This window comes from Acanthisitta chloris, unplaced genomic scaffold, assembly GCF_000695815.1.
Source record: "Acanthisitta chloris isolate BGI_N310 unplaced genomic scaffold, ASM69581v1 scaffold19647, whole genome shotgun sequence".
NCBI lineage: Eukaryota > Metazoa > Chordata > Aves > Passeriformes > Acanthisittidae > Acanthisitta > Acanthisitta chloris.
In genome coordinates, this window is record NW_008684553.1 from 26,586 (window position 1) to 54,260 (window position 27,675).

General features: G+C 44.9%; 1 protein-coding gene across 1 annotated transcript in view; it reads right to left on the reverse strand.

The window, feature by feature from the left end:
• The window catches only part of DGKD (diacylglycerol kinase, delta 130kDa), a 37,124-nt gene that overhangs the window by 5,561 nt on the left and 3,888 nt on the right, over nucleotides 1-27,675 (reverse strand). Inside the window, exons 3-22 of the mRNA XM_009079397.1 lie at nucleotides 15,885-15,989; nucleotides 14,936-15,068; nucleotides 14,281-14,387; nucleotides 13,625-13,750; nucleotides 12,499-12,601; nucleotides 11,813-11,975; nucleotides 11,015-11,123; nucleotides 9,686-9,825; nucleotides 8,875-8,959; nucleotides 8,219-8,313; nucleotides 8,020-8,119; nucleotides 7,595-7,868; nucleotides 5,602-5,763; nucleotides 4,701-4,829; nucleotides 3,982-4,078; nucleotides 3,573-3,683; nucleotides 2,736-2,832; nucleotides 1,867-1,974; nucleotides 1,169-1,282; nucleotides 648-782 (exon numbers count right to left, since the gene is read on the reverse strand). Coding sequence (XP_009077645.1) covers nucleotides 648-782; nucleotides 1,169-1,282; nucleotides 1,867-1,974; nucleotides 2,736-2,832; nucleotides 3,573-3,683; nucleotides 3,982-4,078; nucleotides 4,701-4,829; nucleotides 5,602-5,763; nucleotides 7,595-7,868; nucleotides 8,020-8,119; nucleotides 8,219-8,313; nucleotides 8,875-8,959; nucleotides 9,686-9,825; nucleotides 11,015-11,123; nucleotides 11,813-11,975; nucleotides 12,499-12,601; nucleotides 13,625-13,750; nucleotides 14,281-14,387; nucleotides 14,936-15,068; nucleotides 15,885-15,989 — 2,493 coding nt within the window. The remainder of the gene's footprint in view (nucleotides 1-647; nucleotides 783-1,168; nucleotides 1,283-1,866; nucleotides 1,975-2,735; nucleotides 2,833-3,572; nucleotides 3,684-3,981; nucleotides 4,079-4,700; nucleotides 4,830-5,601; nucleotides 5,764-7,594; nucleotides 7,869-8,019; nucleotides 8,120-8,218; nucleotides 8,314-8,874; nucleotides 8,960-9,685; nucleotides 9,826-11,014; nucleotides 11,124-11,812; nucleotides 11,976-12,498; nucleotides 12,602-13,624; nucleotides 13,751-14,280; nucleotides 14,388-14,935; nucleotides 15,069-15,884; nucleotides 15,990-27,675) is intronic.

Genomic DNA, 27,675 nt, shown 5'->3' on the forward strand with positions numbered 1-27,675 from the left:
TCAGCTCCATGCAAGCTACCCACTGATCTCATTCTTGCTGATGGAATGGATTAAATGTATTTCCTTATCAACCAAACTGCTTATTGCACATACAGTCACAGAGCTGGGAGGAACCATAAAGCCTGTTTGTGCCACACCAAGGCCTGCACCCTTTCCTTTGGCTTACCACCACTCAGTCACACAGTAAAATGGCAAGGAGACTTCCTTATCTGCTGGGACTCATCAGATATATTTGAAAATTATGAGATGAGACAGACACACATTTCTGAGCAAGGCATAAGATGCTGCCTTACATGGTCAGTGAAGTATAAGCCACACACTGAACAATGAGACACTAAAATATTGACCATGTGAATCTAGCCAATCCACAGCACCTGGAGACTTGGGCATCCTATGGGAAAAGCAGCATGCAAGCACATTAAAAAACACTGTCACAAGGCACCTAGAAGAGAAGGCAAAAATAAGCTTGCATAAAAAAAACCTTATTTATGCCATTTCCCAGGTGGTGAGTGCAAGTTTCCCAAAAGTTTTATGGTGTGTAGCCAAAGATGCTCCTTGCATTCACATGTGGCTGTTGCCATGCTTTCCAAAACCACATGACATCAAAACACGTGCGTAGCGCACAGTCTATGCAAGATTGCTCTTACCCTGTCTCGGGTGAGGGTCTGTGCCCTGTTCTTATGCACAATCCAGATGTAACCTGGAGGCTGGATCCAGGCTTCTCCATCCACTTGCACAGGAACTCCCTCTTCTCCAAGGATTGCTATCTTCACTGTCCGACACTGCAAGAAGTGGCTGTCTCAGAAAAGCTCTAAACTGTTGGTTTTCCAAAAGCATGAGCCATTCCCTATCTTTCCAAAGGACTTCCCCAGGTACTGTAGCTTTGGTGCTGAACAGCAAGGCACACCTCACCCTAGAGCAGCAGGGAGCATTTGCTGCGCCTTTGGGTTAATCTGTATGTAACTTGCTGGTCTAACTCCTACCACAATAAATGCTAGCAAACAATTCCATGCCCAAATTGTCCCTGAACATGCTCATTTCCAGTCCTGGTGGATGCTCTTTCCATGAAGGAGAGAGCACAAAGGAGGGCTTTGCTGACTGAAATTGGTAAAAAAGTCACAAGCTAGAGAGGGAAGAGGCACAAAGAGCTCAAAAAAGTAATGGGTACCTGTGCAATCCGGTGATGCTGCAGGTTTATCACACGTGACACTGCCATCTGCATGCTACCAAACACTGCTACCACTTCCAAAATCTTGTCATCAAAGGAGGGGGCTGTAAATGTCTGCCAGACACAAGGGAGAGAGGATTCAGCTGACATACAGCTTTGTTGGACAGGTTTCCTTTACCCCCAGTTGGCTTTCAACTGTACCACTTAACTTGTATGAAGTTAATGTGGCTAGAAGGTGAAGATCTGCAGTGAGCTAGGAGGGAGAAAAAGCAGCCTTGATACTGCCACTGTGCTTCCAATGGCTGGAGTATCATGCAGACACAAAGGCTGTAGGCCACAAAGCAGTAATTATTCTTCTTAGAGGAGGCACTCCTTCATTTCCAATAAACACAATGGTTCTGAGTGACACTAACTGCCTGTGCCTTCAAGGAGTTGTACTTTTCAGCCAGTCTATGGAGTCAACCTAAAGCACTTCTTGCAAATCCAAATGGTTTGGTGGGTTCTTTTTCTGAACCATTACAGACTGCCTGGGTACAAAGCTGCTGAAGATTAGATTTCAGTACCTTACCCACTTTCCATAGAAAGTACATGCAGTCAGGCCCCTTGCCCCCTTCTTCCAAGCATTACTCTCAGGGGCTGTGACTTCAAAACGCAATAGTAAGCAGAAACCTTTCCTGGACTCCCTTAAGAATACTCACATCATCTTCCTTGGTTCCCCCCCAGAAGTTGGTGCCTCCTGCATAGCTGGGAATGTTGAGTACAGCAATTCCCTGGAGACTGGGCAAAGGGATTGGTCGCCCATCGCACTGCACGGGAAAGAAGGTAACACCACTCTCAGCACAGCAGGAGAGAGCCACTGCTGCTAGAGCACAGAACAGAGAACAGTTTCCATAGCTTACTAACACATTCATTCTGCTTTCTCTCCGTTTATTCTCGGCCTACCAGAGTAGAAGATATTCACTCATGCCACAAGAGCCACAACTCTTTTTGCAGACATGAGTTTTAGAGAGATACTGCTGCTCCTTTCCTTCAAACAGGAATAGGGCACACCTGAGAGGCTTGGGAAAACCTCTGGTTTATTCCTCCAGAAAGGGGAATAAAACTTCTGAAACATCTACATGATGAGGGTCTCCTTCAGCAGGTCACCTGTTTATGCTCTACATGGCCTATACAGGAATATTTCTTTTCCATTTTGATGCACATTATAGCACAGTTAAATTAAATTTCCACTGCACCTACTATCTAAAATGGGTTCACATGAGAGAACACAAAACAAAGCAATCTTATCCACGCTCAACACTGAGCTGGTGACAGGTAGTACTTTCCAGGTGATACTTTCCAGGACAATACTTCCCTAATGGGCTGACACTACAAGTTATTCTCCAGCTCCAGGAAAAGGCACTTTCAGCTGACTCAGGGTGAGATACAGCAAGTACATTGTACCAGGCAGCCAAAGGAAACACCCCAACATCACCAAGCAGAATCACCATGCCAAAGTCACAGTGCCTGGAGGAGATGCACTTAGTCATTCTAGTTTTAGGATCAGAAGAGGATGCTAGTTCCTCACCTCCAGCAAGACTTTCTGCTCCAGGTTTTTGTAAGTTCTGTGCAGCAGCTCCTTGGTCCCCAATACTCCGTACCACATCATGTTCTTAGTACGACTTCTAAGGGGGCAAATCAAAAGAGAAAAACTCAGCATAGACATTCACCTTTTCTCTAAGAAGGAATAAAACCCTCACCTTGAAAGGGTAGCTGCTATGTCCTAAAACACAAAGGTGCTTTGCTTCTAAAAGGGTCAAGCACTCAGAGGTCAACATGTGTGCTAGGAAATTACCTTCCTTTAAATAAATGTCAGGTAGGAATTGAGGACAACTGAGTAAGAGACCCTACTAGAAACATATACAGATTCTCCTGGTACAGAATTTGTCCCTCTCATACACCAGGACATCAACAGTATTTGGCTGTAACTCAAGTACAGCAACTGTGCCAATCCCAGGCTACACAAAGCATCCTGCAGCTGCTCAGGTATACAAAACACCAAACCTGTGGATTGTATTAAGTCAGGATCAAGGTCAAAACCAGCCTCTGTGGCATTTAGAGCTGAGATGTCTTCTCATGGATAAAGAGCAAGCCCAGGAGAAAGATGTGTGAGTGAGACGACATAAACAGAACCAACTGGCTAAATCCACACCAACGCAGCTACTCAAAGACCTTATAGCATAATGTACCAATAATAAATCAGTAACTTATCTCCTCCATCACAATTTCAAGCCTTGAAAGAGGATTATATTGACAATACACCTATTCAGCACAGTTGTACACAATTAGCTTCCAAACCACATGGAAACAAAGTGCTTTCAGTCATTTCTGGCAGCACCCAAAGGTCAGCCAAAGCCAAACCCACCTGCACTTCTCTGGGTGCTCATCACGTTTGTTGTTGAAGTCCAAAGAAATCTTGGCATCCAGTCCAATTCCAAAGTAATTATTCATGACACACTTCTCTGTGTAACATTCACTGCCAAACAAAAGAGCAGAACTCCCACTCGTAAGTCTATGTACCATTTGGTGTGTATCTCACATAGATTCACAGAATCATTCAGGTTGGAAAAGACCATCAAATCCAACCACGTCAGATGTGTCACTCTATACATAACTCCATGAGCTGATCCTCCCTGGCACCCAACATATGAATCCATTTACACAACTCCAGGATGCTGCACTCTGTTACTTTGCTCTATAAACCACTCTGCTCCTCCACTGAGATGCATTTCGAAACACCCACTCCCTCCCTTCAGCCTCCTGGACATACTCACAGATTTTCAGGCTCAGAGTTAAAGGGATCAGCATGGATCAACAAGCGGCTGATGACAGAGCTCCCAGGCAAAGAACCAGACATTCCAGCACGGATATCTGCAACAAAATTGACCACAGGGAAGAGTGTGATTAATAATAAGCAGAAAACAGGTAACTTCAGTCTTGGAGGGAGAACAATGAGTTAATATATTCTCCCATCATTCCCTGTGGGAAGCAAATAGCAATAGTACTTTGCTCCATTCCAGAGACTTAGCTCTCTTGACAAGGAGATGGGGAGAACTTGTTACACAAGATGTGGGAGGTGGGAATTCTGCTGGGTCTGTGTACTTCCAGTGACTTTAGCCTTCACAAGAAGGGACTGCTGTTCCCAGCCCGTGGCTACCACTCCAGAAACTTCTCTCAGCTCTATCATATCAGCCTTCTTAAGGTTAGTGTGAGGTAAGCATGTCTTTGTAACTGTCATCTAAATTCTGCCACTGCACAGTGTTTATAAAAACCTGTGTCTAGGCCTTAGCTACGAACTGGCAACTAATACAGCTTACTCTAAGTTGGAGTAACCTGGAGTTATCCACATAAGGATTTCTCTCCAAGTCAGCCCTGCACAAAAGGGCTTCAGGCAAGACAATGTCTTGTTTCCACATGAGGACTGCAGCCTGTGCTGCTGTCACCCATACCCCAGTTGGCTGCCTCAGTGGGAAGTGGTGGGCGTTACACTTACTTGGGTAGAGGATTTTTGTGTTCAGCATTGGCAAGTTGTCACGATTTCCTGTCTGGGGAGGAAGAGATGCAGAACTCCCCAGTGACAAACTTCCTTTGTTTATCAGTCTTTCACAAGGAGACTTGGAGGCTGCAAAACACAACACAAACATAGCTGTTGACAAACATAATGCTGTGATTCAGACCAGCACACAGCAGCACAGCCCAAGCAGCAAGACTGGGTTAGGAATCACTCAACAGCAAAACACTTGAGCCACCAGAAAACAAAGAACTGACAGAACCAGTCATTAAGAGACTGAGATGTTACATGTGCTGCCAGAAAACCTCACAGACTGGAAGCACCAAAATGCCACATGAAAAATATTAGGAGTGGAGAGGAGAAAAAGCTGGTGCCAGCAGCACAACAGACAGGGTACTTGGCTCCCAACCAGCACTCAGAAAAGTTCCAAACGTATTTGCAGTGGTCAGTGATCTCCAACAAATTACTCACGTTAACACAAGTTACTGAAGCGAACTGGCTGCTGTTCTCTGTCATCTGCAAAGGATGGCAGGGGCTTACAGGGAAATGTCATCAGGTAAATGACATGAAAAATGCTCAAGACTGTCCTTGTCCAAGCACTGAAAGCCAAGTCAACCAAGATTACTGGCTAAGGTGCGACAATATTTCTGAATCATAGGTTCCATAGGCTCATGGACCAGCCCCCAAAGATGAAGCAAAACATGGAGTGTACAATGCACAGGCTACACCACAGAAATGTGCCAGGCCTGGAGAACAATCATGCAAAAACTGGAGTAAAACAGAACACGGGAGGCAACACAGGGAACACATCCTTCACTTCTTACAACTAACAAGAGTCGCAATCCACATTCAAGACCTGCTGGTGGCAGCCCTGGGGCAGTACCTTTCCGCTGGCTCCTCCCTTTGGACACTCCATGGCTGCTGCTGTGTGATGACTGCAGGGAGATTTTATCCTCGCTCCTCAGCTCCTTGCCTTCCTCAGAGGCTGAGAGACTAAGGAGGAACCCCTCCTGCTCCTGGGTCTGGGCGTTCTGCTCATCTACAGCTGCAAGGAGAGATAAGGTAGGTGAGTGCCTCACAGCTCTTATAGCAAGGAATACCTCTCACTGATGTAAAGAGCCACAGGATGGGGCTCTAAAGGCCCCAATTCCTGAAAGGAAAGAACAGGAATAACAAAAAGCTTTCCTGTATTATTTGTCTCGACTAAGTTCCGTTCAGGAGAGCTTTTGCAACTGGGCTGGCTCCTTGTTTTCTTTGCTGAGTCCTTCAGTGAGGCTTTAAATTGAAGCGTCCACCTTTAATGCCACAGGTACTCAGGCATACCGAGATGTCAACTGTGCTACAGGTGATGGGCTTCCATCTATTTGCATTTAGATGTTGCCAGGAATTCTAACCAGACAGACTGAAATGATTAATGAATTTTCTGTTTGCTTAATCTGTTGTGAGGCAATAGGATAAGCCACTTGAAAGAGCCACTTACACGTATGATCAGGAGGAAGAAAACAGCAGTTGGTAAAAACAAATACAAACAGAGGAAAGGATCAGATTACATCCTTTGGAAGAAGAGAAACAGTTTGGAAAAGTGAAACAAATACATCTGAAACGTAGCTGGAGTTTGCTGGAGAGCTGATAAGATTTAAATGCTAGTTTGTTGCCTGAAGAATCAAAACTTCCTTTGCCTTTTCCTCCCCAGCAGCCTCTGCCAGGCTGCAGCTCTGAACTGCCCTCAGCTGCTCTACCAGCTCACCACCTCCGCAGGGGGATGACCCCCCTTCTTTCAGTCTCTTCTCCTCCTTTGTGCTGACTCTGGAGTTCAGCAAAACTACCCACAAGGCAATCCAACCCACTCGCCCAACAGAAATAGAAACTCTTCTGGTTGGATTAAGCAAATTGCTTGGGCTCCAGGAGAGCTCCAAAAACACCAAACTGGCCTAAGGTAAGCAGAAGCAAAGTGAGGCAGCAGTGAGGTCAAGGTCTCAGCACCACCAGAAGCAGGTTGTTTGCTCCACCTCCATCATCCCACATCACTTCACCTTCAGGACAGGCTGGATACAACACTGCAGTGCTGGAAATCTGAGCAACATTGCAATGATTTGTAACTTACTACACAGATGTTCACAGTGCACATTTAGGTGGGCATGGATGTTACATATGGAACTTCAATGCTCCAGCAACAAGCTGTTAAGTACTTCATTTGGCCTATGTCAAACCCCCCAGTTTATAACCAGCATCTGGGAGCCCGACACCTTTCAAAGGCAGCAAAACTTTGAGCTATGGGGGTGTGTGCCTGGAGAGGGACAAGGGTCAAGATGTGGAGAAGAGGGTCACCTGCCTCAGAAGTTAATATCAGAACTGATTTGCACCAAGGTGCAGTATTTTCCCAACCACAAAGCTAGTTTAAGAAGTTCCTGCCCTCTCTTGCAGTTGTACCACAGCACTGTTTTGCTGGGCTCTATTGTAAAGAGATTCCTGAAACAAGCCAAGTTTAAAAAATATTTTCTTCCCAGGTATTTTCTGTTTTACAGCAAGGCCACACAAACAGTTGTGCTGACACAACTGTGGTATGGGAGGGGACAGACAGGAAATGCAAATGAAGTGAGTGTGGGAGGGTAGGAACTTCCTAAACCAGCCTGTTGGGAGAGAACACATCTGGAACTTCAGGCTCATTTACCTAGCAACGTTTCAAACAGGTGGACTTGGCAGAGATGATACTGAAACCAAACAGCCAGGGAATAGCTCCTAGAGAAGCTTACTGAACAGCTTCTAGCTCAGAAAAGCTGTTTTCAACTAAGACCCCTACTCTCCACCAAAATAAAGGGATTGTGTACTTCTGAAGAGGCTGTGTTAAGTGACAAGCAGGACTCCTGACAGATTACCTTTCTCTGCATGCTCTATTATCTGACGGATGGCTTTTTTCAGGCTGTTGGCTCTCAGCATGAGTTGCTCTCGGGGCCGAAAGATCTGGGGCCGTGCAGTGCATGACGAGCCCACTGACCGGTCGCTCGCAGAGTCACAAGCACTGCCTGACCCATCACCATCTTCAGTTTCCTCTGCAATGGTGGGAGGAGGGTTTGGCAGAGATGAAGAGGCTTGAGATTCATCATTCAGTGTCTTCAGCAATGAGTCCAGCTTCTCCTTCAGGACAGAGCACTATCAGGAGAAGAACATTTGAGTAGAACTAACAGTAGCCAGGGTAGCTCACTCTTTTAGAGCTCGCTGAAGCGCTGCTGTCCTAGTTTTCTGGAAACATAGCAGTTTTCCACTTCAGAAGTAAAAACCCAAACAATTTTTCATATTTTACCTTCCTGGCCATGACCTCTGATTCCTCTGAGCTTTCCGTAGCCTTCTCGTAAGCTTTTCCTACTCGAGCCACAAAATCCTTCACTGTCTCACAAAGCACCCTAGACAAAGAAAACAGTGAAAACAAAGTCATGCAAGGATTACCTCAGGATTTTCACAGTGCCACTTTCACTTAGAGCAGCTGTCCTCTAAGTACTCACTTGGCTGAGGAGATAACCACTGAGTGTTGGTCAGAAGTCAAAATTTTGGACAAATGAGCAGCCACAGAGTCTTCATAGAAGAGAATCTTCTGCACCTGGTGACAGTCAGAAACAAAGCTCTGGGGTGCTGCTTCCCAACATTACAACACATGCTGTGCAACCCTGGCTCCCCAGAGCACACCCATCACTCTACAGGTTCTTGTTGCCCTGGAAAAGCTCTGCAGCCCAGGGCTTTGTTAGACACTGAAGACCTGAATCTGATGAAGAAACTAATTCTGAACCTAGAAATCATCAGCAATACAGTTCTTAGAGTCTCCAACTGTGGATCTAAAATGGGGGATTTTTTAACGATTGCTATACAGCTTGCCATAATTTCAACAACTTGATGCCATGAGAGCAAATGAATAATCATTTCCACTCTGTCCTGTTCCAAAGTATCTTTTCCTCATCCCTTATTATGGTTGCTCACTCTGGTAACCCAATCTCCATCCTTCTCTGCAACACTTCATTGACTTAAAGCCCACAGATCTCTGCAGCTCTGGCTACGCTCAAGCCATGGCTCAAGTCTGCTCCACTGGAGCTCAGCCACTGTCTCCTATCTTGTCCACCCTGAGGCTGCTGCTCCAGTCCCCTGCCCTCTGAGTCCTGTGAGGTACCTCTGAATCCTCACTGAAATCTTCAGTGACTGTGGAAGTGGAGGCCTGGCGAGGGAGCTTCGTTTCATACACCATGATGCTCCACCTGTTGAAAACCATACTTGTCACTACAGTGCAAATGATTTCCTCCTTTATCCAAAGGACACAACAGGTTAGAACCGCAAAGCAGAACAAACTGTGGTTTGCCAGGGCATGACTGATGCAAGGAAGCCACAGAGTTGCAATGGAAATGGAAATGCAGAGGGGCTGAACTGGGGAAGAGGGAAGGATGAACAAGTACCCTACAGCACATGGAATCTCTCTATACTTTTCCCCTCTCTCACAGAAATTCTATGGGCACTACTCAATTCAATGACAGAGATGACAAGATGCAACTCTAAAGACAAGCATTTTGAAATGTACAAAGACATACAGGAGGTAGCAATAGGAGAGGTAAAGGTGTCCATTTCTGCATTCAGCTTTCACATCTAAACCAAACTCAAGATAAATTGGTTCAAATCTACCAAGAAAGAAATTAGCTTAAAAAATAAGTCCTGACTTTAAGGCTGACAAATTCAATTGATGAGAATGCTGAAACAGAAGAGAGGACACTGGACATCAGTTTCACTCCTTCCTGTTCTGCAGCAGTGACATGGAAACCCAGACAACCTTTTGTTGCTTGAGTGTGACAGAGGATTATCAAATTAAAACCATTAACTGGCATTAGTAAGAGGTCCAGCAGCTGGGCAGAATCAAGAGCTGCCCACTTCTCCTGGAAGGGTATTTTCACACAACTTTTGAACAGCAGAGGATGCCAGTGATGGGTACTCACCTGTCCAGCATTTTGGTACTGGCCCTCTCCAGCTTCTCCAGGATCTGTGGGAGCTGGGTATCATCATCACAAGCAGAGCCCCAGCCTAACACACGGGCAAGGTCATTGCCTGTTCCCAAGGGGAGCACTCCCAGCTGGCACTGCATGAGAGAAAAGGAAACCAAAAGTGATATTCAAATGGAAAAACACAAGCCAGGAACAGCCACAAGTAACACAACTGACTCCTCCACCAGTCATTGAGAAACAGCTAATGCCACGTGGGGGAGAAAGTAACTGGATGGGGAAAATAGCCAGAAGAGCATGGAAGTAAGGAAAAACTTCCTCTACGTTTAGTTTTTAATGGAGAGAGGAGCATTTCACAGGTACCATCTCGAGGAGCACTTTGCTAAAGTAACCCCTCCTACCGTGGTATGTATTGTAACCATCAGGTGGTGCCACTGTGCTTCTGTAAACTAGCACAGAGCTCCCAGACAAAATGGAAGCCGAACTTAAGCACCCTATGACACCTCTACTCCAGTGAAGTTTCTGTCTATCTCAGAAACTACACCATGAGAAATGCAGGGAATAGATGAGGAGTGTAACTCTCGTGGAACTCCCAGTTTTCGAACTGCAGCCCTTTCAGAGCATGTCTCTGTTGGCAATGGAGCAGCAGTGCTCAGAGCCACTCCAAAAGCTGGATCTTGTGGAAGAGCACTGAGGATAGGAATAATTAATAAATCCACTACTGCTTCTTGCAGAAAACTGGTGCAAGAGCACTGCTCTGGTAAGCTTTCAGCAGCTCTAGTCCTGGGGCAAACTATGTCTGTATGATCAAGGAAAGTCCTCGCCAGCCCACGCCCGGTCCAGAGGAGGCCACAAAACTGCTAAGAGCACTGGAGCATCTCCCCTATGGGGACAGGCTGAGGGAGTTGGGGCTGTTCAGAGAAGAGAAGGTTGCTTGGAGAACACAGAGCAGCTTGCCAGGAGCTTAAGGGGCTCCAGGGAAGCTGCAGAGGGACATTGTGTTAGGAACTGCAGTGACAGAACAAGGGGTAATGGATTTAAACTGAAGGAGGGGAAATTTAGGTTGGTATCAGAAAAACGTTTTTCCCTGTGAGGGTGGTGAGACACTGGCCCAGGTTGCCCAGGGAGGATGTGGCTGCCCCAACCCTGGCAGTGTTCACAGCCAGGTTGGATGAGCCTTGAGCAACCTGCTCTGGTGGGAGGTGTCCCTGCCCAGGGCAGGGGTTGGGGCTGGATGATATCTAAACTCCATTCCAACCCCTGAAACTCTACAATTCTATATTGTTACTTCCTTCCTTCATCCAACCAAGCTCTTTGGGCAGGTACCTGCTTGTGGAGGTTGAGGCTATCAATTTCAGAGAGGACCCAGCCAACGCTCCCGTCCCCACCGCACACCAGGATCCGGAAAGTGTCAAATTTCTGGAATAAGCGTAAACTACAGAGAAGAGAAAGAAAAAAAGCAAGAGGGAAAAAACAATCAGTTGTTACAGAAAGAAATTATATTATTCCAATCTAGGTAATCGACACGGCAGCTTTGCTTAAAGTAGCTCTGATTTTGCACCGAATATGGGTCACTGTCAGATTACAGATGAACTGATTTTAATTAAGGAATTATAAACACAGCTAAGGAATTTACAGTGGTTATCCACTACAGAAATACCTCCCAGACATACTAAAGCAGGGCACTTTTATCTGCACAGCAAAGGAAACAAGCATATGGTAGCTGATTGCCCATTAAATTAACTCCTTTTTCTAGCCTTGCTGCATCACTAGTTGTCACGGTTTGCTCTGATGCCACTGACTTCATACTCAAGGCTACACCAATTAAAGCAAACCTTGGTGTTCTTCCAGGGGAGTGTTTCTGAACTCCCCCAAAACCCCTCAAGCTGTCCTGCTGTTACTGATGAATGGGGAAAAAAACCCTTTTTCAACAACATTTTTGGGTTTAGCTAATCAATAACACAAAGCACAGAGAGAGGAAACCCCCTCCAAACTTCACATGTGTTCAGTTTTCCCTGAGGAATAGGTTTCTTGTCATATTTGAGGATGAGCTTATAATCAAATAAATCCCTCACACTTCCTTGGTATTTGCAAGGAATGCGTTTCCATGGAGTATCTGCTTACCCAAGGTGAGGTCCTCCATTCATGAGATCAAAGACCTGCGCTGGATTCAGCAGCTGTTTGAATCTCCGTAGAAATTTTACACCTTGGTTGTCTCCACTTTTTGAGTTGACAAAAACCAACAATGGGCTTGTGCAGGAAGGGGGACAAGTAGCTTTCCAGAAACCTGTCAGGGAAAAGGGAAGAGAGATGGAGGAAAAGCCCAGAGATGGCAAGCTGCCCATGGAGATGGAAAGAAAAAAAAACCCAACACCCCACACCCCAGCCCAGCTATGAAGCAGCTAATACTTTCCTTGTGCTCATGGCACTCACTGGGTAAATGCCAACTGTGCACAGCCCTGAATCCAGCAGGAACCACACCTCATGCTGCCAAATATCACACTTATCTCCTAGCAGCATGCCAAAAGTTTCAGCTTCCCCAACCTTCCCAAACTGCTTCTGCAATAGAGTTATTCTCAATAAAATTTACCAGCTGCAGCTCAACAAACACTGACATTGCAGGGTCATAAACTGTATGCAAAAGCAAAGGAAACAGTTCACTGCAATACTTAGCAATGGCTTCTAGTTGGGAATTTCAGCAACACCAAAGGCACAGTTTTCAGCTGACAGCGCCTGGCATTAATAGTGTCAGCTGAAGAGACTGCACCTGAGAGGAAGAGAAAGAACCATTACTTACTAGCAGTACTTACCATCTGAATCAATGCTGTTAAGAGCAGTAGGAGGAATGACAGACACTTTGCACAGCCCAAGAGGGCACTTGTTTGGCAACAGCTCCTTACATGCTGTGTGTACCTGGAAACACCACAAAAAAACCTAATTCAGACCCTTTGGGGCTCTGTGGTATAACTCCTAAAGCCACCCAACAAAAGGTTGTACAGGAAGAGTAAGAAAGGTAGAGAGGGTGAAACGACAAGGGAATGTCAATTGATACAGTTATAAGAATGATCTAATCAGAGCCTTCTACTAATTCTCCTCTTTCCATTACTATGCACTTTCAGTGAATTTATGAGACCAGTACTTGGAGTGCTGAGAGGCCCAGATAACATTCTGTGGCTGTAGAAGCCTTCAGGCATTCTGCTTGCAAAATTCCAGGCTCAGCTGAGAGATCTGAAGCAGCAACAAAAGAACAGCAACTGGGAACTCAAGAAAGCAAAAACCAAAGCAGGAAGACATGAGGTACATAAGAGATAAGAGAAGAAGGGATTAATGAAACCACCCCAAAAAAGGAAATGCAAAGTAGAGCAGAACACTTCAGTCATTTCTGGTACAGGAAGACTGCAAGATAGAGGGTTTGCTTGGGGTTTGAGCTTCCCCAGTCTAAACACATATTTTGTGACACTTCTCTTACTAGTACTATAGACAACTGGAAACACAGCAAGACCTGCATCACTGCAGTGGTTAAACAAGAGAAATCTATTGCAATGGAAGGCAAATTTCTATGATTAAAATAGCTGAGTATTCTTCATAGTCCCTTTTTGTTGCACCTTTTCAACTTGTAGAAATGGTAAATAAAACCCAACATTTCCCATGCCTAAAGCATTGATTCCTACCTAGTGCAATTAGATTCTTCTGTGAAAGCTCAGTCTCAAAACAAAATGAGCTTGCAGAGAAGGCAGAGAGAAATTTAATTTCTGTTGAAAAGTCTCACTGTGATACATATAAGTAAGACCTGAAATAACTATCTCTTGCTGAACCATAAAGTCCTTCATGGCAAATGCTGACAGCACAGTTAGAAATTTTAAGCGAAGGTCATTAAAAGAACACACCACAGAGCTGATCAACACTGGCTGAAACGATCACGTCTGTTCAACTCACCATGGCTTTGCACCACAGGCAGCGCCAGTCTTGCAGACGCAGGACACTGCCACAGGTTTTGTCACACACGGTGCATTTGGCACTCACGGGCAGGTTTCCTTCCAGCCACTGATGTGGCATCGAGATCTGCGAACGGTGCAGAGGGAGAGAAGCAATATGGACCTTCCAGAGTGCAAACTAAGGATGCAGGAGGTACTGTGGCACTAAGTAGCAAACCTTGATATGCACTGTTTAAGGAGGGCAAAGGTAATTTCTAGAAAACACCTGAGGACCAATTTTGGCACTTTACGTCATGCTCAAGCATAAAGACTCCAGGTGACTCACCCCAGGCTACCCAGGAAACGCTGACATGCATCAGACATCCTATATGCTAAGCTGCTGTTCCAAACACTCATTCATTTTTCTTTTGCCAAAACTCAGATCACGTTCCCTGTGCCTCCAATTATTTAACCTCAACTCCACCAGTCCACAGCAGGAGTCTCTTCCTGTTGAGGAGTCCTTGCTACCCTGGTTGGAGCTTTCACACAGAACCTGACAGTAAAGGCCTTTCCCATGTAAAGACAGAATTTGCTGTGTGTAAATTGAAGAAAGCTGCAGAGCACATGCCAGTGCTTCCATACCAAGGTAAGGCAGAAAGACTTCAGACTAACACCTACCCCATCTTCATCCTCGATGATGTCCTTCCCAATGGAGGCCAGAGTTGTCCACTTGCAGTTGTTGGTTGCCCGCACAGCACAGCGTTTGTGGGCTTTAAACTTGCATACTAGAGAGAGAGAGAAGAATGGGTTAATCCTGCCACAGAAGGTCTAATGGGGCAGTGTGTATTTGGCTCCAGAAGAAAGCACGGGTACACTCTACCCTTGTTAGCGTATCAAAATGATCAGCTCTGAGTGTTCCAAGTATGATGATGTAGCTATTCATTCTTGCCTCCTAGCTTTTGCCAGTTGCTGGTACAAAGCTTAGTTATCACCTTGTTAAATTTGACGTGATTTACACAGTCTTACGCTCCTTCCCCCTTTTACACAGTGTGAGTGTCACCTCATTCCCACCAGAAGCACAAGCTGTGCACAGCCAGGTGTTTGCCAAAGCTGAGCAAGAAGAGCCTCCTGGCACTCAAACACTTAACAAGGATGTTCTTACAAACACAGTTATTCTTATGAACGGGAGTATTCTGACCAATCCGATACCTCAGCAAGACAAATCCACTCGCTGCAGACACCGGACTGGGATGAGGGATGGCAAGATTTGGGTATATGGGGAAAAGGAAAATAAAGATGGCCCTCCCAAAGGAGGGGAGGAGAGCACACCAACCTTCACAGGAGAGCCCGTGCGACGTGACTCCGGACAGTGCCTCCCGACACACGTTGCAATACGTCGGCCGCGCGTGTGAGCAGGCGTACCAGTTATGCATCCCTGAGAAATGGTCCATGCTGTATTGGGTAGACTAAGGACATAAATGTATTACAGCCAAGCCTGAAGTAGAGCAACGAGACTTTTTTTTTTTCCTTAAAGACTTGCACGTAGCAGCCAACAAAGGCAGAAACAGAACACTTTTACTATGGAAGGGTAGGCCACGTGCAGTTTACACGCACTAGCTGTAACTCAAGAAAGTCTTTAAGCCAAAAGAGACTACCTGAAGAAGAAACCACATATTCATTTCTGCTCTAGGCCCACCTCCCATCCTTGTCTCACTACAAGTTTGTGTAGAGAAATGAACTGGGCAATTTATCTGCTGGAGAGCTGATCTTTCCCTTCCCCATTTTTTTGCCAGATTAAGTTTTCAGCAAGATCAGATCTCCCATCCTGGCCTATTGTGCAGCAGAGGAATCCTTGTGCCAGCATAGGGGAGACAAGCATCAGAGTGGGGAAAACACAAGGAAGCTTCTTTTGGTGGCAGTGCTGGCCCCACTCCAGGCCCAGGAAGCAGACAGAACACCAAGCAGGCAAGATGTGAATTAAGACAGGGAAGATAATCGAAGAGCAAAAAGACAATGGGAGGGGAACTGTGTTTCATAACCTACCCATACTCTGAAAAGTGCTCCCAAAGTTACCAAGGGAGCGTATACAAAGCCACAGGCATTCTATGGAGAATCACTCCAGTGTATCTGGGATAAATTTTACAGAAGGCCTAACACTATTACCCATTATAGTCAATAAAAATGACTCCTATTAACTTCACTGGAAGCTGATTCCAGCCTCAAAACAAGCTGAGATTTAGCAGATGAGGCACAAAGCACAAAAGAACACATTTTCCTGTTACCTCAAAATGTTCACGGTTTTGCACAGTCTTCAGTGCTGCAATCCAATCTTCCATCTCTTTTCTGTTATCAGCACAAAGGATCAGCTTCCGACACGGAGTGATAATCTGAAGAGTGGGAGAAAATGAGTTGTGTGCATTCTGGGCACATCAGTGGGACACAGCAACCTTATCACTAGTGCAGCCCACTGAAGCTATTTCAGAGGCAGTGAGCTGCACAACACAACAGAAGTTACTTGCACCTTTCAACCATGTTTCTCTTCCACTGTAGCATATCTTAATTCCTTCTAGAACCACAGAGATTTTAGAGGTCATTCCCAATACTGAACTGCCTAAGAAAATCTCTCGCATCCAAAAAACAGCACAATACAAAACAAGCCCAGAGCAGCAGGAGTTAATATGTTACATGTGCAGACCTTGCATAAGCCTTTTTTAAGTGCTTAATGACTTTCTAAATTGGCAACAACATTAAAATATTTTGCTAGCAGCATAATATCCCAGTTTCTAGCAATTAATGAGTCAGATTACACACTCTGTAATATCATGCTAAGAATCTGTTTAGTCATGACAAGTGGGAAGGGAAGAAATAAAATAAGCAATCCAGAAGAGAAATCAAATAAGCATCTAGAATAGAAAGCACTGCATTTTGAACCCTCGTGTTTCCTTAGGGCTTGTTCTATGCTTATTCCATAGAAGATACACCAACAAATGCTCCACTAGCAGCTGGAGGTTGTGGTGAGTTTACCTCCCTCTAAAAATCCTGTCCTCAGTGTGTTTCTACCCTGGGTTCATTCCCACGCACTAGCTGGCCTGTGCTAAATGAATAGTGTTTTAAGGACCAGCAGAAGACACACAGGGCAGCTGAAGCTCCCCTAAGCCCGTGAAGGCAGCAGGTCCCCGTGTCTCCTACCACCCAGTCTCTCTCCTTTGGGCAGCTGGTGGCAGCAAAGAGAAACAAAAGCCCCGAGCCCTTCAGAGGAATACGTCTGCAGTCCTCGGAGCTGCTCATTCAACTGGGGTCCAGCCTTGAATACAATTCCTAACACAAAAGTCTTTCTTCCCCACACTGTAGTTATCTTACTGTCCTTACTGCACACCTCTGTCCTAGTTTCTATCAAACTAACATCTTAGACTAGGCCAATACTGAGGTCTTTGCAAGACCTGGATTTAGGAAATGCTGCATTAAGGTTGAGCACCCTCAACAAAAATCAAAAGGCTCCTCTTCATGTCAAGTCTAACACCTTTCAGCAGCCCAGACCTTCCTGCACTCATTTTGCACATGAAAAAAAACCTGTCTACATCATCTGCTTTTCCAGCAAACTGCACTCTAACATCTGATAGAGTGGATTAAAACGAACTAGGGTTGTGCCAATTTGATGAGGCCCAACCATGCAACAAAAGTTCTGTTAAAAACCACTACAACACCCACACATCACCCCAACACGTGAACCCTGGCAGATACCATTTCCCAGTCTGTTTCTCACTTCTCTCATTATCATTCATAAAACAGACTAAAAATAAAAGCCTCTGAAGTTGAACATTAAACTTTTAATTGAAGTGCCTCAGAGCACCCGCCAAGAAATGTGGATGTAACGACAGAAAAAAGATACACCTGGAAATGTCTGCGTTATTTTAAACTCTTCAGTTTTCAAATTGTATTTCTTTCCATAGACAGATTACAGCATTCACCTGCAGTGACACTAACCTCACCCAGAGGCATGATCAACACCTAGAGACGCATTCTACAGCCACATTAGGTGGGAAATGAATGGAGCTTTTTAAAGCAAGGACTGGCCATTCCTATTAGAAACCCAGTTTTGGCATGGAGCATTCTCTCCTGAACAAAATGACCTGATCTGTACCAGTTGCAAGCAAACAGAAATAAATATTTACACTATTCTAAAAATAAAACTTTGAAAAACTCCTTCCCTCTTCCTTCACTCTAAACAATTCCAGCTCCGACAAAAATGTATTCCCAGAGAAGGTAATCACAGGAATGTTTCTTTTCCCTTAGAAAAGTGGGTAGCTGAATGTGTTTCCATCCAAACCCCTGATATGGAAGAATGGCTACCTTAGAAAAACCTTTCACAGAAGGTGAAACACTGATGTTCTGTGTGAAGTTAGGGAAGGACAAGGGGCATCTCCAAAGTCCTGCTAAGAGGAAGCAGCTTTTTCCCTGGAAGTAAAACGAAGTTCAGCTAATTTGTTCAGACAGCACAGGGCCTCACTTTTTTTCTGGCAACAAAGCCAAGAACATCTATAATCCCATATGTACAACAGTACCATATGTAAAGCCCAGACATCCTAGGATGAAGCATCCAAGGACCTTTCATCACTTCCAAACCAGCCAGGTTCTACAAGGAACCACCAGTTCATCCATCAAGCCACTGGCATTCCCTTGGGCACTAGGGAAAAACAATTTCACAATACTCCTAGTCAGTGCTGTCCTTTTTCCTCTTTTTCTGCCTTTTTTTTTTTTCTGGAAGGCAGGAAGGGGAAGGCAAATGCAAAGTATAGCATAGTTTTTAATCACACTGGAAGAGATGAAATCTAAAATATTGGCATAAAATACAGAAAATGCAGACACTCTCTGATAAGAATTAATTTGTGAGGCTACTGACTTCCTGAAGCACTGAAGAGACTATTCAAGACAGAAATCACTAATTCCTTCTTAAGTCACCTACTTCACCATCTTAAAAATCCCAACATTCAGTGTTAGACAATCCTCTGATCAAAGAACAGAGTTAAAGTTTGCAAGACAAGAGGATAAATAATGATATTAAGATTTTCATAGATGAATCATCCAAATAGTCACAGAATTAAAATAAAGGGTCTGTTGTGTAACTACAGAAGTGTAAATGAAACTTAACTGCAGGATAAATTTATGAAGAGCATTCCCCATTAGTCAGTTCTAAAGCAACATTTGCAGTGGGATTTACTGGTATCACCAGCGATGGGAAACACAAGAATAAAACCTGAAACCTTACTCCTAAGGAGGACAAATTGGACCAATTCAGGCTTCACTGTGAAGGACAGATAAGATTTTAATGTAACTTAGTGTAACAATTCTTTAGGGAAATGAAGAAACCCCACAAACCTGTTTTCCTGATTAACATGCAATGGTGTTACAGTTAAACATTTTAATGGGGATAATTAGGAATCCAGAAGCATGTTAATGAGGACAGCTCTCACACAGCCTCACACACACCCCAGCCAGCCCTGGGTACCTTGGAGGCATGAGGCACTCCTGCCCTCCCCAGCCCATGGGCAGCTGCTGGGCTCCTACCTGCACTGGTGTGCTCCTGAGCAACAGGAACGTGCTCCTGAGCAACAGGAACGGGCTCTCACAGGGAAAGAAAAACACTCCTCCCACCACTTCTACCTACCCCTGCTTGAGCCAGAAATTTCAGCTCCAGACGCGCACCTGTCGGAGGATACTGACGGAGCCACAAAGGTTGTTCACACACTGTGCTGTGCAGACGAGGCTGATGAACAAGGTAACAGCTCGCAACAAAACCAATAAATCATTCTTGTCCTGTCAAAGAAGCCACAGCAATCTTCTCCCTGGAAAGCTGTCCTTTCACAGCCAGAGAGTCTGGGGAGTTCCCTCTCCGCTACAGCCCTGATGAGCTGATGCTCTGGAACATGAGCAGCGCTCCAGGCTGGGACAGAGTGGCTGGAGAGCACCAGGCAGAAAGGTACCTGGGAGTTTGGAGAGACAGAAAGCTGAACATGAGCCAGCAGTGTGCGCAGGGGACCAAGAAGGCCAATGCCATCCTGGCCTGGATCAGGAACAGTGTGGTCAGCAGGGCCAGGGAAGTGATTCTGTCCGTGGACTCGGGGTGGATTCACTGACCCTGGAGGTTTTGAAGATGAGACTGGATGTGGCACTTAGTGCCATGGTCCAGTAACCACAGCAAGGTTGGACTTGATGATCCTGGAGGTCTTTTCCAACCTGGCTGATTCTATGAGGCCTGGTTATCCCTGCTGGCAAACGTGGCTACAAACAAGCATGGTCCAGCTATTTTTTATGTTCTGGCTGCAGCTTTTGACTAACATCCTGGAACAGTATATTCCACAGGATGACAACGCACTAGGTGAAGTAGCATTTCCTTTTATTTGTTCTAAATTTACAAAGCAGTAATGTCATCCAGTGACCTCTTGTTCTCCTATAAATAGAGAGCACACAAACAACAATCTGATTGCTTTTGAGCTAGGACCAGCACTGCCTTGCTAGGAGTAAAAAAAAAAAATCCCACAATAAAACATCTTCAGATTTATTTATAATCTTATACATTTTTGGCCTGTTTGGAGATTGACAGAACTCTGAGTGTTCCTGCCCTGAAACAGCTCAGATTTTTATCTGGGTATGAACAATTACACAAATTAAAAGTGCTTATTCTTCCTAAAAAGGGAATATTAAAAGCTAACATACTTTTTTGCTCCTAAATGCTACTGAATTTTGGGTGTGGTTCTTTAGATTTCACTCCTTGGTAGAAACTGGATGCCCAGAGCTCACCACAGGGTGACATGACTGAGACTTAACCTCGACCAGAAAAAGAGCTACACAGTCATGGGGGGGAAAAAAAGCTGTCAAATCCCTCTAATCAACCCTGGAGAGCCACAAGGACGGGTGGGAATGGCAGAAAGGCTTAAAGACATTTCAACTCAGGACACAGGTTAATTTACAAACACCTCACTGCATATGAAATCTCAGAAATACATTTTGTGGAAATGATGGTGACAACCAGCTGCCCAGCAGGTCACGCCTTTGCAGGCACTCCTGTGCCCTCTATACAGATGAGTTGTCTCAGGTCTATTCAAGAAACACTAAATTTTCAAGCTTGCTCACTCTGAAACCAAAACCCTCTAAATCTGAGACAGTCATGTCTCCACTGTCTCGTGCAAACACCAGCACTCTTCATCTCCTCTGTCTCTCCCTCTGGTGGCACATGCCCTCTTACCAGCTGTTAGCCCCCACCTCTCACACTGACCCACACTCCTCTATCCAAAACTTACACCAGTTGACTGGCATTTCAGATCCAGCCAGCTGGCAAACAACAGAGCCAACCAAAGAAAATTCTTCATGTCTCCCTCTAAAAATAGTCTGACGTCCCTGGATGTCCTTCCCCAATGAACAGCTGTGAATAATCGGATTAGAAAGGCAGTCCAAAAAAGATCCCTGTATTAGACTGAATTTATTAGCAATCTGCTATAGTTCACCCTTTGCTGTTTTGCTGTACTGAGAAACCTTCCTCCACCCAACAGCTGGACTGTAAACTTCATTCTCTGGTCTTGCTGCCACCCAAGACAACTTTATCATCTCTGCTCACTTCCTCTTGCAGCATTTTCTGGCTGCCCAGACACTTCTCAGCGATAAACTGACAATCTGGCCAGGCATGCCCTGGGACTGTATGTTATCAGAATACATCTGGTGAGTTCAGGCACCACAAAAGATGGCAAAACAAGTTAGTATCACACTGGCCCAATCATGGAGCTGGCAGAAGAAATGCTGTGGGGGTAGATGGGGGGGACACATATAACTTTGCTAAAAATAGTTTTCCTGATGTGATACATTTCTCAGAGTGGCCAAGAGCGGGTGTATGAGAACACCTGCTCGTTCTGACTGCTTCCTTTTACTCATATCCTGTTCAAATATAGTCTTATGTTCAAAGGTGCTAGCCATAAATCCCCCAAAGGGATCCTGTATTATTCCAAACAGTTGATGACAAGTATAGACACAACAGGAATTTCTGGAGCTCAAAAGACTTTGGACCTAGAAAAAAATAACATAGTTGCAAAACCTTCTTGATCACATATGGAAAAAGTGGGGAATATATCCACCATCTGTAGCTAACCGCTACGTCTGCTTTTATATAGTGGAGTGTGCTCTAGGTATCCTAAGAGCCCAAAAACTCAGGAAGGAAAACTGGGTAAGATTGTAATGAGGACTCAGCTCCTGCTCCAGTGACAGCAGTAATGAAATGAACACTGGAAGACCCTAGAACACCTCACCTGTGTTTATCAGCAAGATTCACCAACCAGCAAAGTCAAAGCTAACTGCTGAACTCACACAGGGCAAAAGAGACTGTGTGTGGATTAAGGAAGTGCTACTCCCTCAGCAAACACACAAGGTTAAAAAGAAGACTGTGAAAAAGTAAAACATGAGCTTCAGATTCAAACCAGTCCTTTACACTTAAAATCTTTCAAGTCTCTCTCACTGATGTCAGCTTCTGAAACAATCTGAAGCTGAGCATCAGCCTAGCAAAGCCTTAGGACAGCGAGTCAGTGTGACTTAGTAGATGTCTACAGTTTGCAAAAGAGAATATGAGTGTCCATGCTTATAGCCATGGGGGACTGAGGCTTGCCTTTCTCCACAGACAACATCCATTGCAATTCAGCTTTCACCCAGTTTTGCCAACAAATCCAATCCCATTAACTCTTTGCAAAGGTCAGTTAGTGCTCTCTATAATTGCACCAATTCTCTCCCCCCCAAAACCTGGATGCTATGGGAAAAAAACAGAAGCGTTTCATATAACACTGGAGAAACACACCAGTTTTATATTTATTTTTATAGTGCAAGATCTTAATTTCCTGCTAAAATGACCATCTTCCACCTATGGAAACTCCCATTTCCACCAAATAAAACAAGTCATTAATGTTCTTATAGCTATGCCAAATTCCCTTTTTTAAATTTAAATAGCAATAACAAGATTTTCCTCACAATCCTAAGTGCCCAAACCTCTGTTCACAATATACTGCATGTTTTATCTTCAACTTCCACGTGGCTGTTTTACCTTCATTCTCGATCTGTAAAATCCAGGACAGCTCATTGCCATAGGAAAACAGGTACAGCATGTATTGTTGTCTCTTTAGGATCACTTTTATTAGGTTCAGGCACTTTACAATTTGCACCTTGTCTGCCAGGGTATGAGCACACCTCTGAGCACTGGCACTTTTGTCACTATGCTGTGCCCACAGGTCAAGTTCAACTAGTGCTGACCCTCCATCTGGACTTTCTCCCACTCCCTATCTTCCCCCATGCTGCAGTGGGAAAGCAGACTAGACAGAGCGTTCCCTGGGAAAATTATCATCTCTCATACTAGGGTCACATTCCTACATGTTTCTGGAAACTGTTCCTAAACAAGGCACATTCCTCTTTTTGGCAATTGGTAAGGGGAACACAGACAAGGAGAGGATTTTAGGACTTTTGCAATCACTTAACAGACACCAAAACCTAAAGTGTGTGAGGACTTTGCCACTGTTAGCAGGTAAGAAATGCAAACAATACTGGTAATTCAGGATCACTAGAGATCTCCATGGATGGAGCAGCACCCAATGGGAGCTGCTAGGGTTGCCATGCCAAGTGCCAGAACATCTTAGCACAGCTCCACTGTCCACCCACCCTCCACCTCGTACAGCAAATACACACATGCATCTTTTCAGCTGTTTGCCAAAGGCCACATTGCTGCCAGGAAGAGTTCCTCAACAGAATCATCCTGTTCAGAAAGGGCAGCCCATTTGGGGAAGGCAAAGGTTATTTCAGAGAAACCTTCCTACTCGCTCAAACAGAAGCAAATCCATGAAGAACAGAGGGGCAGGTCAGTGCTCCCCAATGGTAGAGCTGCTGTCTCAGTGGGCTCACACACAGCAAGCCTAGCAACTAATAAATCACAGGATTGGGCAATAAAAGATCTTGTCCACTGTAGGAGAATGACCAGTTAGCGACAGTTTATTGTTAGTAACAGCTCCTCACCACCCCCTAACCTCAGCTGTGTTGAAAGGAGACTGGTAGCTACCACAAAAGGAAATGAACAGCTTTCAACAGCCTGATGAATCCAGGAGCTTTCCACACTGGGTCACCAGGCAAAGACAAGTCCTGTTTCACACAACACAACAGTGGAACCACCACAAGCACCACAAGTAGAGAGGCTGCACTTCTACTAGCAATATTACCAGGACTCTCCCTGCACAAAAAGAAGTCTTTTCCAGAGCAGTTCCCACGTAAAGCTAAACCCAGCATGTTCTCAAATGGCCTCCTGTTCACCACAGACTGTTCTGCCTTTGTGTCCTCACCTGGAAGAGGAGAAGACGCTGAAATCTGCAGTCTTGCTCAGGAAGGTAGATAAAACACCAACACAGCAGCAGGGTTACAAAGAGCAAAGAGATTATCAAACAAAAGCTCCCAGTGTTCAGGCACAAGGGCAACAACAGACACTCATTTCAAAGCAGTAAACTTCCCTCTAGGGAAACAAAAGCTCTTCACAAACAGTTACCTTCACTTTCCAGCTCCCTGTCTATCCTGTCCCACGGTAAAATACATAAAGCTCAGTCTGAACTCTTCCTCTTACAGTAGCTTCATCTTTCTCAAAACCTCCTGCATATTTTCAGGTCATTCTGTAACGTACAGCAGCAATTGCCAGATCTCTCCACCCACAGCAACTTCTTCCAGACTCTTTCACTCTTCTTCCATGTTTATCCTCTCCCCGAAGGTTTTTCTCCAGATTTTTCCTCCTTTTGTGACAGCAGACTAATGACCAGCTCCAGCAGGAGGCTGGATTAAGAGTCCCAAAAATCCTGGACATGAAAGGATTTAAAATTACTATTTTCACTGACTAACAGTGACTCAGAACAGTCTGTTTACCAAAGGCCCTTTTCTCAAGGAGAAAAAAACTGCACTGAAGTCTGGATTACAAACTACTAAAATAGCAAAGTATTTTGAAACTGCAGCGGTTCTGACAGGAAATGGGGACCAAACTCTGCTTAATGAAGGGAAGGAGGAAAGCAGCAGAGAGATTCTGGACACAGCAATACATGGCTCTACTCATATTTTCACTTGCTTATAAAGGAAATTCTGACAGCTGCCAATATAAACAGAGAAAGAACACTAGCAGAGAGTGTACGATTCCTGAACGTGTACACACATGGGTGTGGAAAAGACAACAACCCCCAGCAAAACCTGATTTTCTAATGTGTGCTCTAATTTTGCCCAGTTTAGTGAAGAGAGTTTAAAAAGGAGGAACTATCCCCTTGGTAAGCCTCTCTCTTCTAATCTTTCCCTTCTCCAAACCTTAACACAGCAATCCATAACCATGTGAGGACTCAGGACACCTGGTGACTCCTCTGTGTCACTGTGTCCCCAGATCAGTCAGTCTTTTTGTCCACCTCACCCCCATGCTGAGGAAGCAGGGGACGCAGATCCTGCAGTATATGTCCAATCCCATCTTTTTGGGAGGGCTGAATCCACACAGGGTAGTTCGGGGAATCTGTGCAAGTGTCAAACCATGCAGATCCCTGATCTCTATCAGCCCCGGCTCGAAGTCCAAGTCTGACTTTCTGCAAACAGCTTGTAACAAAAGTTCTTATATTTCTTCTCCACATAAAAATAAGTCACATGCTCTTTCCTGAAGCCTGTACTTCAAACCAGCACAAATAACCTCTGATCTGGGTTCCTCTTGTTCCAACCATGCCTTACACAGATCCTGTGCTAGACAACTTGTTGCAGCTTCAGCAGCTCTATTTATCCTTTCAAAACCAAACTCTTCAGAGAAGACTTCACTGCCTTCTCTGCTAAAAAGGATGTATTTCCACTTAAGAGCACTAATACAAATAATTCAAATTGACACACCATCACAAAGAGGCAAAGGCACTTTCACTTCGTTGTGAATGAATCTGCAGTTAGCAACAACATTCTCTCCCCATCAGGAAGCACCCTCAGCACTTCTAGCTTTTGTTGAAGTGTGATGCCCTCTGTTTCTAGGAAAAGTTAACTACCTCAAAATGAAGATTTCATGCTATTTCTCCACCTCTTCAATAAGCCCTGGAACGACAGCAAAAATGCACAGCCTGGAGGAGATCAGACACATGTAAAACTTCACCAGACAGAAACTGGAAACTTTGCTGCTGAATATAGGCACTACCAAGTAACAAGGATATAATAACAAAAAGTTGTAGCACACCTCAGGCTTCCTTACAGCTGGAGAACGACATCCATACTGCTGCTGAGAGACGACAGCACACTCTGTCTCATTCAGGAGCACCAGTAACTCCCTGTCCCTCAACCTACCGCAAGCACTGTCGCCTCCAGTCATGCCAGTGCTCTGGAAGAGAGGTATTACTCTAATCTCAATTCTTCCTCTCTTCTGGGACATTGGTCAGGGTGAATCATCAGTTAATAAACAGTATTTCTTAACTGATGGGTGCAGCATTTCCAACAGCACCGCAGGCACGTTTCCCTTTAGCCCTGTTCTGGAGAGCACATCTACATAACTCCACTCAGGAGAGAACACCTGAACAGTAAGATCTTGCAGCAAATGTATTCCAAAGAACCTGAGCTCCTGATGATCTGTTACACTGGCACAGGTGCCACGTTTCCCGAAGCCCAGCCGAGAAAACTCACACTCCTGCTCTTACCTTTCACGTTCAATCTTCCTCTAAACTAGTGTCCAGAGCAGCCTAGTCCCTCAGAATAAACCCTAAACATATTGCTTGACATGCGATTAATAGGATTAGTCTCGTCTGTGGTCAGTCTCTCCCAGCTACGTTCCACTTGCCACAAGCTGATTAGCTGTCTGCCTAAGGAGGAGCTGGGCTAAGTAGGCGCTGACTGTAATAATATGCTGTTTCCTGTCTGCGGCTGAGCCGTGAGGTACTTCCCAACAGAAAAGGGTTTACAGGAGCTCAGGAGCTCAAGCTCCACCTCTTCCAGTGAAGAACCTTTAACTGGAGAGGAGAGGTCACCAGCATGGCTCCTGGCACCCAACAATGTGCTCCGACCAGCTTTGCTTCCACTAAAGCATCAGAAACAAGAAAGCAAACTACACACAACTTTCCATCCACAGTGAGGAACTTTCTCCTGTAGGACCTCAAAACTCTGAGTAAGATGGATGAGAAGTCAATGTTGTAATTCACAGTAAGTGAATAAGGGTGAAAGTCCATACCAGCACACCACAATTTGGTAGCAATAACTGGAAAACATTTACAAAATCACTATAAACCACCATCGTACTGAAACACAAAATTGTACCTGGAAAGATCTGATGCCATTCCCAGGCCTTTTCCTGATGATGACAGGTGTTTTATACTACTATCAAAGAACACAAATTTTAGCTTTATTCAAATCCTGCACAAGGCAGGAGAGGATCAATGAACTGATAAGGACTCATGCCATCAGCTGTGCCAACTGCATTGAAGGTAGAAGGCTTAACTCAGCTGGCACCTACTGGAAAAGAGCAGATCTTCAACCCACACACCAGCCCGAGAAGGAAGAATGTGTTCACTACATTTACAAAACTGGGCCAAAGGAGATGACTTGAAGGCTTTTCAAAGACTCTTGAGGGAACAGCTGTGGTGGCAAAGTACTGGCCTGAGCAATAGGCAACAGAGCAGTTGGTGTTCCCCAAACCTTACAGGCATCGTAGAGGAGAACAGGCACGCTGGAGGGTCCAGGCCCATGGCACAGGTAAAGCAAATATTTTGAGCGAGTCATCAGTAAAGCCCAGCCTTCCTGGCACAATCCAGAGAAAACACTACTCCAGGTTAAAGTATGGAACTCATCCTCATCGTGTGTTTTGTTTTAATGCTCCTACCACAACTGTTGGTTAGTGCATTAGGAAGGCACATTAACAAGTCATGCTACTTGCAAAATTGCACTGCCCAAAAACACTCTGTTCATGAAAAGAGCTGGTCTCGCTGGGAAGACTCAATGTACCCAGTGTGATCCCAAATCATCTGCTCTTCAGAAATCACAACAGGTTTTGAGGGTATGGCTGGGAAGGTTCTGCTCAGAAATCAG